Genomic DNA, 18,877 nt, shown 5'->3' with positions numbered 1-18,877 from the left:
AGACAGTGGTCCAAGGAAATGAGACAGTAGTCCAATGAAGTGAGATAGAAGTCCACTAGAGTGAGAAAGTACTCTGATGAACTGAGACAGTGGTCCAGTGAAGTTAGACATTACTCCAATGAAATGAAACAGTGGTCCAGTGAAGTAAGACAGTGGTCCAAAGAAGTGATACAGTAGAAATGAGACAAAGGTCCACTGGAGTGAGACAGCAGTCCAATGAAATGAGGCAGTATTCCAATAAAGTGAGACAGTATTCCAATACAGTGAGACTGGTTCAAACATGTGACAGTACTCGCATGAAGTGAGACAGTGGTTCAGTGAGTGAGACAGTAGTCCAATGAAGTGAGGCAGTAGTCCAAGGAAGTGAGACAGTAATCCAGTGAAGTGACATAGTGGTGCAATGATGTGACAGCATTCTTATGAATTGAGACAGTAGTCCAATCAAGCGACTCAATAGTCTAATGAAGTGAGATAGTGGTCCGGTGAAGTGAAACATTACACCCATGAAGCGAGATAGTATCCTGTGGTATAAAACTAATTCCATGCACTGTAATATTATTCTAATGCAATTAAACAATGGTCCAGTGAGGATGCAATATACAAAACTCATGGCAACTTGGAAAGCAAATGTAAAATCCATGTTAAAGTGAGGTTTATATTGAAATTAAACAAAAGAGAAACAATAGAACTTTTGCTGATGGAGAGGAGTGTAGAGTAAAATATTTAGTAAAATTCAGTTGACTGAAGCATTCCAGCCATTGCTGATTGGTTGGTGAATATTTATGCAGGTGATCCATTCTCTCAAGGAGTTGATTGTGTTTTATGTCACTGTAGGTCTAAACTTGGAATCTGAGTGCAGTGTTTCAAAACTGGCCAAATCTGCTTCACTAACAATTCATTGTTTGATTGTCTTTTTACTGAATTTGCTGCATGGCAAAACCATGTCACTGGTGGTCTTAAACCTATGGATTCCATACTGGTGTTTATAGAGATTTTAGTCTGATAGTTCTTGCAGTTGTTTGAGCTGGATGTTCACCAGAATTTTCCCTGTGTATGCAGGAATGTTTAGTTCAAATATAGCTTTATTATGTGTATGAATGTGTATAATAAACATACATGTGTGTGCATATGAGTGTACATACACACATGTATGTATATCAGGTGATATGTAGATTGGATTGTCCCAATAGTTTTCCATGTAAGGGAGCAAGGAAATATCTCATTATAATTATGATTATTATATATAAGAAAAAACGTGTGACTAAAATGTCTCCTAACACATCTTCCCTAAGTTAAACTCGATGAGTTTCAATAAGTAATAATTTCAAAAGCAAAATAGAATCTTATCAACATGCCAAAACCTGGGATTGAAACATAACCATTTAGATTTTCAGCCCTAACACAGCTACTTTGACACTGTGAATGATGGCTAAATTTATAGTAATATATATTTTACTGTCAGTAAATTAAGAATATTTTACTAGAGTAGACCAAATGAAGTATATTGAATAATGAAGAGTGAAAAAAACTGATTGCAAAGTAAAATGTGAAAACAAGAGATTTGTTGTTTACATCATTTCATACTTTTTTTTTTTAAATCTGGAATCTCTATTTCCATCAGTAACAGAAAAAAGATGCCATTGTCTTTTTAAAACCAAACGCTTACCATCAGACATATTAGGCTTTAGTAAACACACACAGTGAGTCAGTTACCCATTCTGCAGAAAATAGCAGACCAAACCTCCACAAAGTACACCCTTAAATAAAAGAGATACTGAGCAATGTATAGGATGGTCAAGCTAAATTTGATGATTTTTGTTTCCTTTTTTCAGGAGCAGCTTGATGGATTTTTTCCAGGATGTTCATCAGGGAAATAATAATCCTCCATTTGCAGAAACAGAGTTGGGAGAAAATCTATAATACGTGTTCAATGTAAACAAAACAGACACAAGAGGCATAGTAGGCTGCTAGGCATGTTAACAGGGAAGAGAGATTTCGTAGGCAGTAAGTAGACCAGGGCAATGAACACTAAGACTGCTTCAAAAACAATCTCCAACATGCAGTTGCAGCCACACATATGCACTGGTCTGTATAAAAGAGATTCACTTCATAGATGTTGAAATCTGCAAGATAATAACATCATCTGGAAGCTTCCAGAGAAATAGTAATATTGAAAGGTTCTACTGAAGAAGGGATGAATGAGGTAGAAACTTGATATCAGTGCAGACAGCTTTTGAATGTCATTTAGTCTCACACAAACAACACTTCCTTAACAACAACAAAAATATATGCATAGACTTAATGCTGTAAAGCAAAGAGAACAATGTCCTAGATGTCAGTAGTGAGCACCTTGGGAAGTTCTCTCTTCTTGAGCTCCCATACAACCCCAAAACATCTGGACTAACGTACCATAAATATGTTTTATGAAGACTTGAAGAAGACAGTAATATCAACGTGAAGTGCAGCCTCTCTTGGACTCATGACCACTACATCAGATCACACTTTGAAGGCTATGTGTTTGCAATCCAAGAACAGGAGATTGCTACAAAATACTTGAGGAACAAGATGCAGTGAAGCCATTGGAACCACAGAATGAAACCAATCGATTATGCCACATTTATGTGGAGGACATCACATTTGTGATAAGCATCTGCCTCAAATTGTCATCAAGATACTACCTCTGTACGTGACACAATGTTGTTGCTGAAACAGTATAAAGTGATTGTCTTGGAATAAATGCATAGAATCCCTGTTATTGATTACATACAAAAACATCAACACACCGAATATCGGTGGAACATTACCATCAAAATTTCTGTTATTGTTGTTTGTGACAGACAAAAGAAAGTATGTACTGTCACAGAGGCCAGCTTCTCTGCTGATGTGAATATCTCTTTGAAAATCAAAGAGACAGAATATAGCAATGCACAACAGCTCTGAAACCTCCAGCTCTTATATTTAGATTAGAAATTCACATTGATACCAATAATAAATTGATGTACTTGAATTTGTCAATAAATGCCTATGTGACAATGTGGAAAAGTTGACCCTCCAAGCACACTCTTCCCTCTTGCACACTACATCTGATGCCCCTTAGGGCCAATTTTTCTCTCAAAACATTTGCACTTTTTTGTAGATTTTCACTGATGCTGTACATCTTGCTTTTTTTTCTTCTTTGGTCTTTGCATGTCCTCTACATTCAAGACCCATGTCTCACTGTCATGTAGCATTACTGTTTGTACACAGGCATTATACAATTTGTCTTTTGCTCTGAGAGAGAAGCCTTTCATTAACGAAAGAAATAGAAGCTCTTTGGATTTTCTCCAGAGGGTTCTGATTCTTGTGATTGTGCTTTCAGAGCATCTTCTCATAATTAGGTTACCTAGGTAACAAACAATCTACATCTTCTAAGAATCTTCCTGGGCATTTGGGGTCAATCTATTTCTTGGGCACATCTGTCACAGACAAAGTCTACTTTCTCTGTTAATCATTTTGTGACTCCCCTGCACCTCTTATGAGTCCACTGTTTGCTCTGGGTTCATCGTAAAGAGTTTCTACCAAAACCTTTTCCTTGTATCAAGCAGGTCCATTTTATTGAAGGGAATCTGGTCCTATCTGTTTTCCTGCTAACAAGAACTTTGATCTTTGCTAAATTAACTTTAAGGCCCTTTAATTCCAGGTTTTGCTTCCATACCAGGAATTTCTACAACAAATTAAGCTACATGAACAAGGCCAGAGGAAATCCCATGGGCAGCTAGTCTTAAACTCCTCTGTTATGGCCAGGAACACTATGAAGAATAAGAGGTGAATGAGAACTGAGCACTGGTAATTAAACATAATTTGCAATACGTGTGTGTATTTATCAGTTTTGTTTTTGTTGGTAATTCTTAACAACTTTTCCTGTGATCGTGGTTTGTGAAGACGTACAGCCGTCTGCGAAAGATCAGACATAATCTCTTGTGGGCAAGAAACGTAAAATAAAGTTTATAATTAACAATACACTCATTATGAATTCTTATCTTACTGATAGCAACCCTGTGCCTGGCTTGGACAGCTCTCACCAGCCATGAGTCTACCCTTAGATTCTGCTGCAACCACCAGATTAGTGAGCAAGGGAGCCTGTTAAAGACTTTCTCCTTGTCAACAAAATGCCAACTGGCTTATTTCTAACAAAATACTTCTGCAGTTGCCTTAATAGGAAGATAATATCAGTAGTGATTCTCCCAAGTATAAAACCAAACAGCATCTCTTCTAGACTCTCTTCAAAGTACCATAAAAACCCATGTAATTTACACACCTTTTTTTCACAAAAATAGACTTTAGAGGGGGCATGAATTGCATGAATGGATTGTTTCCAGAATTTCTTCTGAATTTTTTTGTTGAAAAATGACATATAAAACGTAAAAAGTTGTACTGGAAGTTAACTCATTTAATGTCAGAATAGGTTTTTACAGAAAAAATAATGGCTTAAATATGCATAATGAAGTTGACTTTTATTTATGCTGAATGGTATAATGCTTACTTTTTCTGTATAAATTTACTGAAATCATTAAATGGTTAACTGGTTTTTGAAGTCTGACGTTTACGCTGGTAAACACAGTCCAGGCCATATTTTACAGTGGTTGGAGTTTCTACCTATCACAATGGAGCACATATTTAATTTCTCCTTCGCAGTAAACAATTCATAAGTTCTGCCCATACTGACAATAACAGTAATGACAAATCTTTAAGTTTGATTGACATTTTATACGTGTGAAAGGGATTCAAATTTCGATATTCCGTATTGAAGGTTCCATCAAGAGTGGGCAGAAAAGGATTCTGTTTACATAATCAGTTTGATCGGTCACCTTCCTCAGTCGGTTGAGTAAAGCGTCATCCAAGCTGATGTTTATTAGTAATTAAACTTAATTTGCAATACCTGTGCATATTTATCTTATTAATAATTCTTATTAACAACTTTCCCTGTGATTGTGATTTGAGAAGACGTACAGCAGTATGCTAAAATCTCTTGTGGGCAAGAAATGTAAAATAAAGTTTACTATAAACAAGACAAACACTTTGTAATTTAATAGCTTTCAATGTGATACCTGTTAAACAGTAATTATTTTTACTTAATGAAAATTTAATAAAATCTAATCATAAGTAAGTGAAATTATGTTAAATACAACTAAATTGAAAACCTTTTTCCCCTTGGCTCTATCAGCAATTCTGAAAACTTTTAGGTGCAAATTTTACATGAGTAAAAGCTTTTTTTAACAAATTTTATCCTGGAAATCGCCTGCGTAAATTACACAGGTGCGCAAATCACATAGGTCTTTACAGTAATTGAGTTATAAGTGTTTGTCTAACTTTCCTGACATGGTCCAGCAATTTGACCCCTGTGTAAATACTTCATTTAAGGCATCTCTTTTGCCTTTGTAACAGCTGATCCTCATGCTACTACAGCAGTTGTTGGGTAGGATACCAGTATTTGAACAAGCTAGACTTGATGATGATGATGATGATGATAAGAATAATCTTATCATAATGACTAGCAGAAACTGATTGCCAGGTGTTTTTTACTGCAAGCATATATAATTAGATTTTTGCAAACTGGATTATTTCGTTAGTGCAGACTTGTGTGGTTGATGCTATGCAGACATGATGAGTAAAAAGTAATAAAAAGTAATGGATTTTTATGCTGTTTATTAATGTACGTGGGTGGGTATATACATATACACAGGTGTATACATTTATATATACATATAGGTACATCATCATCATATATATATATATATATGTATATACACACACACACACACACACACACACACACACACACACACACACACACACAGGTTTATATGTATTTCATCATCAGCTTTTAATGTGTTTTTCCATGCTGGCATGGGTTTGGCATGATTTTTTACAGCTGGATGCCCTTCCAAATGACAACCACTTTGCAGTGCGAACTGGATGCTTTTTACATGGCACCAGCACTGGCAGGGTCACCAAATAACTCACAAGACAAAGACCCTTTGAGAGGAGAGGCAGAATTGGAGGTGATCTCATGCCAGATGATGAAAGGTTAGAGTGTGACAGAGACAGAAAGAGGTGTCGTGTAGAGGAGGTACATGGTTACCCAGAGAGAGAAAGAGAGAGAGAGAGAGAGAGAGAGAGAGAGATTGATATACATATATATATATTTGTAGGTTATGTATTATATGCTGCACATTAGTATCATCCTCAACGACTGCAAGAGTAAAAGCACACAAGACAGAAGCAATTAAAGAAGAAAGAAAAAGAAACAACTTCTGAAAGAAAAATAAAGTGAGATAAATATAGGAGAAGGAATTAGCTCGGAGCAAACCCCTATAATAAGGAATTGTTGACCTGAAGAAGGCTTTTGAGGATTCCCAACACTGTAATGTGGTGATCAGTAAGAAATCTAAGATTAGATGAATGGCTTTGGAGAGGGCAGTATAGAAACCATATTGTACATGTGAATAGTGTCACCATCGTAAAACAAAAAACAACTGTAGCCTCCTACAGATGTCAATCAGCTTTGCACCCACACTTCATCAAGAACTCAATGTTGAAAGGTTTCTTCTGTTTGAAACAGAGGAGCCGTTAGGAAGGTGAGAGGTAACAATAAGTTTATCAAAGAATTTAATAGTTAGACAGGGGTCAGTCAGGCCTCAGTTTACAACCATACAGACTGACCAGGAAATTCAAGAAAGTTGACCAGATACTATCATTCTGGACATGATGGCAAAAGAGTGCATCATGATAGATGTGACTGTGTCTGCTAATATGAATGGAGCAATTAAAGAACAAGAGAAATAAGAAAATACCAGAACTTGGCAAGGGAAATGTGAAGCCTGAAGGGTTATAGGTGTCCTAGATACCATTTAGATAGCATTACCAATGGACATGGTGGTTTCCTAATTGAGATTGGTGGAACTATGAGAGCTGCATTAATACAGAAATATGCTCTATTAGGAACAACCAGAATTGTTTAAAAGGTCCTGGGTTGCTAAAGGAAACTAGTTGTGGCCCAGTATCAAGAATATTGATTCCAAATGCAACATACACAAAAAGTTAACTTCTTGTTACAATGTAATTACAAAGGAACTGTAAACGACTTTGGAATAGCTGGCTAACGGTATCACTTTTTTTTACCCGCTAAAAAAGACAAAACAATAAAAACTCTAAGAATTACAGACCTCTAACACACCTTATAACAATGTACAAGTACCTTAAATCTGTCCAAATGGAATACGCATGTGCTTCCCTCATTAACCAACATCTTCCAAAATGAAGAAAAAAACTGTAAACAAAATGGAGTTTATTACAACAGGAAAAAACCTCTTTCAGTGGCCTGGAACAGACTCCAAGAAGGCCTTTGATAATCTTTCTTGCAGCTGGATAAAGGAGATGTTTGAATGTATAAATGTATGAATGTTGGACAAGTCAATATTAATTGTGGACTGCTTCAAGGAGAATCATTACCTCTTTTGTTATTCTGCTTAGCACGGATTCCTCAAAGTATACTCATGAATGAAACAAATTATGACAAATTATGGATACAAGGTGAAGGGGAAAATAACCATCTCCTCTATATGGATGACTAACAATTTATTGATGATATCAAACTGGAACTTGGGTTGGACAAATATACCAGGGTTACTTGTCAAGAGAAAAATATCAAATACATACAGCATCCCCTTAGATAGAGACACCAAGATAGAAGAATTAGAACCTGAGGGCAGTCTTAAGTATCTAAGAATATGTGAAGGAGATGGGATTAAACATTCATTGAGGATACAAAAGATAAGGAAGGATTACCATCAGAGAGTAAGAACTCTTCTGGAAACCAAGTTGAATGTCAGAAACAAAATTGAGGCCATAAATATACTGGCTGTACCTGTAATGACATATGCTTTCCATGTTATAAGCTAGTCCCTCTCTGAGATTAATGAAGTTGATGTCAAAATCCCAAAGCTGATGTAACTGCATTGTATGCATCAGCCCAAAGCAGACAGACGAAATATACCTCCCGAAAAAAGAAGGTGGTTAACACAATCTCAACTCTCATTGAAGACTGCAACCATGGGACTGTCTGCCCACCGGCAACAAACAAATGACCGGATGTTAAAGCTGGTTCCGAAACATGAGGATATTAAAAAGTTAAACTCAGTGACATAAAATGGAAAAATATATCTTCAAAAAATATAACTAGATGAACAAGCAGCCAAAGAAAATGTCACCTCAACCAACAAGGCAAAACAAATATAAAAGAAACCAGCCTCCAATATATGAAGGAGAAATGAGAGCAAAAGCCAGAGCATGGCAAATAGCTGAGAAGAGCCAGGGACCCTGATGTAGATCATCAGTGGCTGACATGCTCTGGTTTCAAACCCAGAAATTGAGGGGTATGTCATTGCTCCTGAGGACCAGTCCCTTCCAATTAGGAATTACCAGAGTAATGTCCTAAAATATGAAAGCACGATGCCATGTATGTGAAGAACATCCAAAGATAATCAAGCACATAATCTCTGGGTCCAGCTGACTGGCATCAACAGAATACTTGGAAAGGCAGGACAGGAAAACCTCAGTACAGACACAGGTCAATATGCTGCACAGACAACTTCCCTCGTAAAAATAACAGATGGAAACACAAGCCAGCACAAGCCAGCCAAGGCTTAGCTCCCTTTGGAATTTCAGGGTTCTGATTGAGAAAGCCAGGCTAACTGACCAGATATCAATCGTGTTGAAAAGACTTGTCTATTAATGGTTGCAGTCCCAGCCCAGCTGACAAAAACACATCTTGGAAAACATTTGAGAAACTGAGCAAACATAAGGACCGAGAAATTGAAATAAGAAGAATGTGGCATTTCAAAGCCAAAACATTATCTATTATTATTGGAGTACTTGGAATTATATCAAAAGGAGCAAACAAATATGGAGACCAAATCCCTGGCAGTCCCAAAAGAAGCAAATTACAAAAGATTATCCTCATGGCTACATCACAAGGTCTATGTAAATTCCTCTCCATGTAAATGCAACCTTATTTTATCTTCCCCCCCCCCACCCCAGACTTCAGTGTTTTCAATTGCATGACACCTTACCTGTTTGCACCTTTAGATGCAAAACCCTGTTGCCCCTTGACATCTCTGGTTGAGATTTGAGTGCAACTTGCATAAATTAAAGCAAAGTCTGGAGTGCAATCTCAGGCATCCCCAATAATTAGCATTTATCCACCAGGCACAGGATGTCACACTTGAACTGAAGAAATAATGAGAGTCGTGAAAGCTATATACAGAGATATTATCAGAGAGATGAGAATTGGTAAACATGAAGGTAGGTGCCCAAGTTTCAGCTTTCAGCCCCCTCCTGTTTATTAAAGTCTTCAGGGTCATATCAGAAGAGCTTAAGATCTGCTGCCCATGGGAACTTCTACATGCTAATGACTTAGTTCTCAGAGCTGTATGTCGAAGACTTAGAGGAAAACAAAAAAAAAAAAATTCCAAACATGGAAAGCAAAACGTAGAATTGACAGAAATGAAAGTAAACTTAAAGATGCAGAAAAACAGTTGAAAGGAATTCTATAGCATCATTGTTTAACGTCCGTTTTCCATGCTGGCATGGGTTGGACGGTTCAAGGGTACACAAGGGTGCAGGGGGTTAGAAGCAGGCGGAGGAAGAAGAATTGTTGTCTGTAAGAACACAAGTGAAATGAATTCTTCCAAATGTTCAGAAGGTTCTCCTATTGAAGTGGTTGATGGCTTCTATTATGTAAATGACCAAAATAGCAGCAGAGAAGGGTTTCTGAAGACATCACTAAAATGGAGAATGGGGTAAAAGTTCAGAGAAATATAAGTATTGAATGGAAAAGATAGAGGAAGGTAGAAGAAAGAGACGAGAGAGGTACGCTTTACTGGACGTGTAATGTTAACACGAATGAACAACGAAGGATAAATAATGAGGGAGAAAAACTGGATACGAGAAGACTCAGCTGTCATATGTAAAAGAGGAGATTGTCTGTAAACGTCTGTCGAGTAAGGAAATGATAAGTAATCTATGAAAAGAACGTATGGGAGAGGAAAGTGAAAGAAGACTTGGGAAGAAGAAGTGGGGACTGGTTTCGGGATATGAAGATCTGATGATGACAAAAGACTGCAACAAGTGATGAAATGTTTGTTATATTATTGATGTTTTGCTGAACTCATGCAATAATGATTGATGATGATGATGACAATAAAGAACCATAATCATAGCTCTGAGATTAAGATATCACTCTTGAAGGAAATGCCAAGAGATTAATAAAGTAGAGGGTCTATTTTGTTTTTGAGAATTTCTGGTATTTTCTGTTCATTTCCTTTTGCCTCTAAAGTTCTATGTAAATATAGAAAGTCATTAGAACTATTCTTTTAGCCAATTTATTGCAGACTCAGCACTGAACTAATCTTAGACTGTCAATGTAAAAAATTGCTGGTGCAAACATTTTAGTTTTCTTTCAACTTTCTCATTTTTGTCTTATTTAGATATTAATTTATTATCAATATGGTTTTGTTTTCTTTGGTCTGCCAGTTAATTTGCTTTATTTCTCCTCTCAAACACTGCAAATGGAAATACATTTGAGAGGAAAAAAGAGAAAAGAAAATAGCAATTTTGAGAACATTATGAATTAAACAACCAACATCAAATGGAAGATCGAAGAGAATCAAAGCAGCAATGGTTGCCCCTTCTGCGGTAATAGATGGGGGCATTAGTTTCCACCCTTTTTTCTCTTTGTTTTCATAATTCCATGAATTAATATCATATTCTTCATTCAACTCCCTTCAAATAATTCCCTTCATATTATCTAGCATTAAACCTCTCAAGTCACACTAACCCCCCCCCCCCACCAATTCATTGTGACATTTCAGATTTTCATGTGGTTGTGTGCGAGAAGCAAAATGTATTACAGAGAAAAATGTATATTGTCCTTGCTCCTGTTTACATGTTCACACACACACACACACACACACGTGTGTACATACCATGTAGGTGTGTATTTTGAGGCCTAGGTTTTCTTTTGAATAGTACAAACAGTTGTACCAGTAAACAGATAAGAAGTTGACTGAGTGTTGTCAGAAACTTAGTTATGACCAAAGTAATTAAGTTGATATGTAATATCTGATTAGCAAAAAGTCTAAGACAAAATTATCTCCTGTGACTATTTGCCAGACATAACCAATCTAGGAGGTTTCAAAGTCAGCTAGAGGGAGTCTACTTTGTAAGACTGTTCAAATCAACAGTTAAAATGAAGTAGAAGACAGTTAATAGTAACAACAGAGTGAAGACAATGGAATGAATTAACAATGAAGATGATACAAAGGCACCTGAAATTTAGAAATAGTTTTTATAAATTTGAAGTGAGATTTAATTGTAGTTAATAACCACTGAAATGACTTTTTGATGATGTCATGGAGATGAAAAGGAGGAGAAAAGAGACCAGGGAACGCTGATACCATGTGTTTTTCTGTTAAGAAAAAGCAACATAATTAAAATAGAATTAGTAGAATCAAGGACTGAAATTATGTTGTAGACTTGATTTAGAACATCTGTAGACTGTCTATTTGGGAAGTGTGTGTACCTTGTTTAAGAAATACGTGCTTTCTGTAGATTATGCAGAAGTGTATCAGTAATGCTGCTTAGAATGCTAATTAAGAAACTCATCTAATAACATTTACAAAAGCAAACATTTTTCTGCTAACGATCAGTGAAATCACTGAGACAAGTGAGTTTAGAGTGGCTACGATGATCGACCAGTTCCAAAGAACAGAGACTGCTGTAACAGCAATGGAAGAGGCAGAAAGAGGAGACAGAGGTGTGCAAGGAAGAGGTTGAAGTTGTAAGCATTAAAATAGGGATACTGACCCTGTTGAAGCATCCCTGCAGGAAATATATTTACAAACAACTACTTGTAACTATATACACAGGTTTCAAATTCCACACATCATACAGACATATCTAAATGAAAATATTTAGTAATACTTCTCAATGGATACAAGATGAAGATACATTGACAAGAATCCAAAATTTTATCTATTTATTGATTTTACAAATTAGTAGAACAACGGTTTCCACTTGATGGGAAAAATGCTAAGTTGTTAAAGGAGGAAATTTAGACAGAGAAAGAAAGCAGTCTACAAGAACTACAAACTTTCCTCAAAAAATCCATTCCTGAACAGGTAATGCTCAAAAAACATCTACAAGGCACTCTGTTGGGATGTTAACTCTTTAAGCATTCCTTTATTTAAAGACATTTTCCTAAAGCGGAGGGGAATTAATCTGCTGAAATGTCAGTTCAAGTACAAAAATTTGTGCCACAAGTGTTGATGAAAGGACAAAATAGCACCAGAGATTTTTTAATTTAAGCATCATAACATTTGAATTTAGTATTCTATTTTAGGAAAGGAAATGTTGCTATGTAAATGAAAATTAAGAAAATAGTTGCTGAAAGAATTTGCTTAAATAACAAATACAGTGGTTCCAAAACTTAGATACATACAGATTCCAATGTATAAATGGATAAACGGAATACAAGTTTTATATATTTACAGATGTACATAAATGAGTGAGTTTTATATAGACACAGATATATATATATATATATATACACACACACACATATATATATATATAGAAAAATTTTATATAGATACAAATGTATAACTGGAAGAAGATTTTAAACAGATGCAAGCATGTACATGTGTGGTTGATTCTATCAACATTTCTATAATCCAATAATGTTATGTATAAAAGACACAAGTCGCTGATGATTTGATCAATCTTAATTATATGATTTACATTATGTACCTAATAATCACCTCATGTTTATGAAATATATGTAAGATGGTGCAAGTAAACATCTCATATGTTCTGTTTTGTCATCATCATCATTTAACGTCTGCCTTCCATGCTGGCATGGGTTGGATTGTTTGATAGAAGCTGGCCAGGCACCGTTTTTACAGCTCGATGCCCTTCCTAACCCCAACCACTCTGCTGAGTGGACTGAGTGTTTTTTATGTGGCACCAGCACAGGTAAGATTAGTTTTGGCATGGCTTTTTCAACACCTGGATGCCCTTCCAAACGTCAACCATTTTACAGTGTGGGCTGATAGGGTCACCAAGTAACTTGCAAGACAAAGATCTTTTGAGAGAGGAGGGGACATTGAAAGGAAGCAGTCTTGTGCCAGATGTGTGTGTGTTTTATATTTACACCATTCACAAAATTGGTGTTATATAAGTTGTATCCTTTTATGCCCCTTAACTTAGTGCTGTCACAAACAGAGATCAAGTAAATCAGTTTGGGGTTTGAAAAGATTGATTGCAATCTTGAAGACATTGCCCCAGCATGGCCAATATCGAATGGCTGAAACCAGTAAAAAAACAAAGGGCTTTCATCTTATAAGAAATCCTTGTCTTCTTGGATTAAAAAATATTTGGGATTCTGGATGAATGAAGGTTTTGTTGATTATAATTCCATCAGAGATAATGGGGAACTCCAACCTGAATTGCCATTTTCTTTAACTCTATTTTTCTAAATTCTTGACAATTTTTTTTATTTAAATACTTTTTAATTACTAACATTTTAACTATCTCCATGTCCACCATTTACAACCAGTGGAATATTTTAAAGACCATTCTGGCTGCTAAACATTCAACAACAAGTATTCTAGAGAACAGTGTTGTAATATCCTCTCAAACCATTTTAAAGGAAAATGCATCTCCAGCTTCAGTAAAACTGAGAATTTGCAAAAGAAAGAACAACTCCCAAGTTTCTCCAGTGTAAGTGTTCTAAAGAAGGAAAAAGACACACCTTTTGGTTTGGTTATAGATTTGTCACAGGTTAATCACTGTTTGTTTACTGTGGTTCCATAAGTGGGAGAATAACTAAAGGTGTTGGTGTACTCAACCTCTGAAATCTTATATTTCATTGGCTGAGATCTCTCTTGTGAGTAGACTCCTGGAAGTTTTGCACCCAGTTTTTATCCCGAGGATAGGTGTGTGTTGGCATTGAGAACTGAGAAACCAAATGCTGGCAGAATTACAATATCCCTCCCAAAATGGTATCTTTCATGTTACTATAGAATAATTCATCTGTGAGGCTGTGTATTCCTGAATCTTGATCAAGTTGGAGAACCAGGATGTGACAGAGTTGGGTAGTGAAGCTGCACCAGTACCAGGTACAGGATTTACAGGCTTAGTAAACTGACACAATGTAGCAATTAGATGAGGAATCAAAGCCATCGCCCTATCACCATGGGGAATCCAACACACTGACCACAAGACCATATGTTAGAAACTTATAGAAAATGTTTTCGTCTTAGGATTTTATCAGTGATCACTTTCAAGTTTTAATGAACGTAATATTGTTTGTGACAAAGAGTTTCTTATCCCAGACACAGAGAATTCCTTACTGGTTCACCTGAATTTTGTATAGTTGCTGTGCAATCATCGTCATTCAATATCCATTGTCCATGCTGGCATGGGCTGGATGATTTGACCAGAGCTGGTAAGCTGCACCAGACTCCAGTCTGATCTGACATGACTTCTATAGCTGGATGTTTATTGTACGGTTGGCATACAACAGAGAGAACAGAGTTGGTATATATTTGGCCAATTGCTTGACAAATGAACTCTAGTTGAATTTCTACTAAGTGTATTAGTGCCCAAAACAAGATAAAACTCCACCAGTTCCGATACTTGTCAATGGTTTAAGGAGTATAAAATAAAGATGATAAATCTAAAATCAAGCAACTTTCAACAAATAAAAACTTGGTAATTAAAAAAAATATATAGACAAAACCACCTGGAAACTATATAATTGATATCTATGCAATGAAAGAGAACAGCCAAAAATAAATTGATAAAACATAATCTTTTGATTTTGTATTGAAAATATATCAACTAATCATTCTTCCAAATGTTTTACAGAAAATGTGGTTTGCTACAACCAATACTAACAATAAAACAAAGATTTCCTCTAAAAGACTATCAAAGAGTTAAGCAAACAACCTTCAGATGGATGCCATATTTTCACAAACTGGTTCACTATTCTCAATACTTAAAATTCTTATAATGATAAACTCAAATTTATAACATTATCATTGTCTTACCATTTCTGTTTATAATCCTGGTACAATATGTCCCACATATACATACTAAATAAGGAGTCCTGCCACCACCCTGCAATAAAAAAAAATGTATTTATAGTTGTAGTTTATAAAAGATATCAGGCAATAGTGATAAAGTACAACGGAGACAAGAGGACAGAGTGATACACATTACATAAGACAAGAGAGTGCAACGGTGCAGTTTATAAGCAACAAGGGGACAGAGTAATGAGGTTTCTAAAGCAGACACAGTGGAACAGTTTACAAAACACAGGAAGACACAGGCATATAATTTATAGGTGACAGGAGGACATGGTGGCACAGTTTATAGGTGACAGGAGGACACGATGGCACAGTTTATAGGTGACAAGAGGACACGGTGGCACAGTTTATAGGTGACAAGAGTAAACGGTGGCACAGTTTATAGGTGACAAGAGGACACGGTGGCACAGTTTATAGGTGACAAGAGGACACGGTGGCACAGTTTATATGTGACAGGAGGACATAGTGGTATAGTTTATAGGTGACAGGAGGACACAGTTTATAGGTGACGGGAGGACATGGTGGCACAGTTTATATGTGACATGTCAAAATTATAGAAAAAAAGTCACTTTAGTCACCCCGAACCTTAAACACCAAATCTGCAAAACACTGCACTTGCAAAACCTCATCTACTCACGTACCTTGAACCCCACATTTGCCACCATACCTTAAACATTACATGTGGAGTGGAGGGAGAGAACAAATGTTGACACCATATGATGTCGAGTCTAAGTGACAGTAACACACACATGACAAGCTTCTTTCAGTTTCCATCTACCAAATCAACGCAGAAGGCTTTGGTTAGCTTGGGGCTATATTAGAGGACACTTACTTAAAGTATCCCACAATGGGACAGAACCCAAAACCACATGGTTGAGAAGCAAACTTCTTACCACACAGCCATGCCTAATTCTTCTTCTTATTATTATTATTATTATTACCAAGGTGGTGAGCTGGCAGAATTGTTAGCAAGCTGGACAAAATACTTTGTGGCATTTCATCTATCATTACATTCTGAGTTCAAATTCCATCAAGGTTGACATTGTCTTTCATTCTTTCGGGGTCAAAAAATTAATACTAGTTGACCACTGGGATCAATGTAATCAACTTAACCCCTATCCAAAAATTGCTGGCCTTGTGCCAAAATTTGAAACCATTACCACTATCATTATTATTGGCTTACATCCATTTACAGAAAATTCCTAGGACACACAGACACACAGTTTTAAAAAACAGGTTTCAAATGAGATTCTCCATGCTGTAATTTGAAGAATGTCTTGAAAAGAAAAGAAAAAATAATTCTTCTGCAACATGGAATGAAATGGTGAGATGAATGCAAATGTAATGAAGAAATATATTTGGCTGTTAGAGGAGAAAATATTAAAAGAAAGATATTTCTCCTAAAAGATTAAACAACACAAACAACTCTGCAGGTAAAGAGATGTGGAATTGGTAATTGTCAGAATTGTTTCCTTTGTAATTAAAGTTTGTGTCAAAATGCCAGATTTCTATGGATGAAGAGAATTCTGAAATAGAGCTTTGATAAGAAATTGTATGAAATAGAGAAACAAATATGGCTACTAGTTGAAGAGTATTGAGTGCTTTGGTGGTGGTGGTGGTGGTGATGACAATGGTGGTAAAGGTCAGGGTCAGCTTCATTCAGCAAACAAATGGTCAAAGTGTGATTATCCAGTTTTTGTTTAAGGTCTTGTCAACCTCGGACTACATTATCCTGGATTGTATGTGTCCTTCCTCTTTCAAGACAGTCAGATGGAATTGGAAGATTTGGTGATTATTTCTAGCTGGTCATACAAACATGTAGAGGTCTGGTCATTGTAATATGGGTTCTTGGTTCGTTCTTATCTATCTATCTTGAATGAACGACATATTCAGAATATGAATGATACAGAATTTACATCTTCATGGAATTTAATGCAGAAAGTACATTTTAGAATAAGGACGAATGACACTAAATATGAGATGGACAAACTCTACTTTATAAAGCAGCGAGTGATACTTAATACAAATCTATCTTAAAGAGTTGTGATTTGGAGTAGTCTGTAATATATCACAACCCAACAGGTTGCAACCCAACGTTGCCTTCCCCTCACATTCTTTTTGGTATTGTTTAATAATTGTCATCACCTGATACTGAAAACAGGTAATACTATTGATCAGTTGTACTTTAATTATTGAAGCTAATTAGTACTCTAAATGAACAATCTTGCTATGTAATTGTGGGTGCTTTGTACAGACTTAACTCATCTAAAATATTGTTCCTGCTGATTAATATCACATCATAAAATAGAAATCAGGGAAATTGGTTTGATTTCTTTTCGAATTTTGTAAATTCTCTATTTGGTTCATCTTTTATACAGATTGTCATTAATAAAATGATCTATTTGTACCCATTCTGGACAAAAGTTCTCTTTAGTACCAAATCATTCTGAAACTCTATAGCTTTTCCATTGCAGACATAAGAACAAGTTGATTAGATAACAGCACTTAACCGTAATTTCCACAGATTTATTGTTCGATGGCAAATTGCCAGTAAATGGATTGCGTGCTCTGACAATATATTTAGATTAGTTACAATAAGCACGCACCATCTGTATTTACACCATTCTACTTAAACTGAATAACTTATATAGCATACAATTATGACCTAAATAAAACCTCTTGTCTGTTTATTTTAATCTAGAAATTATTATTACAAATTATGATCAGTGTTTGCCATATTGATGCTTTTCTCTTTCACTTGAATTTATTGTTTTCCAGTTGTAAGTTTTCAGTTCTCCTGGTGTTATAAAATCTAAATCATGATAAAGAAATTGCCAAATTCCCAGATATTTCTAAACAGAATATCAAACCAACAGAAAGAATATTCGTTGCTAATTTTATTGAGAGTAAAAAATGACCAAAAGATATTTAAGTCAAGGTTTAGGGTTAGGTCTGTAAGGCCATAATGTAACAAGAAGGACCAGCAATGATGTCACTGACTACACAGCTTTCACAGTCAAAATCTATCACTACAAAGCGATCATATCTTTCTCTTTGTCTCTGATTTTTTTCTAATCCTCCAATCCCGCTGCCCACTACCCATCTTTCCTCCTTCCATGTGACCGGTGTCCGGCCAGCCATGATCTTTCTTTCTTGTCCTGACTGCCGACTGCCAACACCTCGTGTCCATCTCCCATGTTCCTGCCTTTAGGCCTTCACTTCAGACACGCCAACTCAATTTGATTCGTTCTCAGTCAAAAGACGCCTGTTGTTATTTCTTGTTTGTATTCGTAATTGTGTACCATGTTCTCCATTTTTGTTTGTTTGTTTGTTTTTGTCTTTGTTGCCGTACACATTCACTAGCTTTCTTACAAAGGGGTCTAATGCTCACAGCTTAGACTTTTTGGGGGACAACCAGATCGAACTGTCTCAAGTGTAACTTCCCAAAATGGTCATGACTTCTGCAACTTGACTGAGGAAAGAAAGCCACGAATGACCCCTCTTTTTTTGCCTGTCCTTCTGATTGTTGTCTCTCCTGTCTGCCTTTGTATCGTCTATCTGTCCGAATGTTTTAATGTCCTCTATTGCGTTTCTGTTCCATTTCTTTATATATATATATAAAATATAAATTGGACATGGGCAATCATTGTATTCTTTCTTGTCTTGAGGTTCACTGCCAAATAGCTGGG

The 18,877-nt window shown here is 36.1% G+C and overlaps 1 protein-coding gene across 4 annotated transcripts in view; it reads right to left on the bottom strand.

Annotated features, from left to right (window-relative positions):
* The window catches only part of LOC106867904 (calcium uniporter protein, mitochondrial), a 168,744-nt gene that overhangs the window by 91,566 nt on the left and 58,301 nt on the right, over positions 1-18,877 (bottom strand). For all 4 annotated transcript variants that reach the window (XM_052973982.1, XM_052973977.1, XM_052973989.1 and 1 more), the window contains exon 2: positions 15,150-15,219. In XM_052973982.1, the coding sequence (XP_052829942.1) occupies positions 15,150-15,219 (70 nt within the window). The remainder of the gene's footprint in view (positions 1-15,149; positions 15,220-18,877) is intronic.

Source organism: Octopus bimaculoides, chromosome 1 (genome assembly GCF_001194135.2).
Source record: "Octopus bimaculoides isolate UCB-OBI-ISO-001 chromosome 1, ASM119413v2, whole genome shotgun sequence".
Lineage (NCBI taxonomy): Eukaryota > Metazoa > Mollusca > Cephalopoda > Octopoda > Octopodidae > Octopus > Octopus bimaculoides.
Note: the sequence above shows the minus strand (reverse complement) of the source record. Positions and strands in the feature narration are given on the sequence as shown.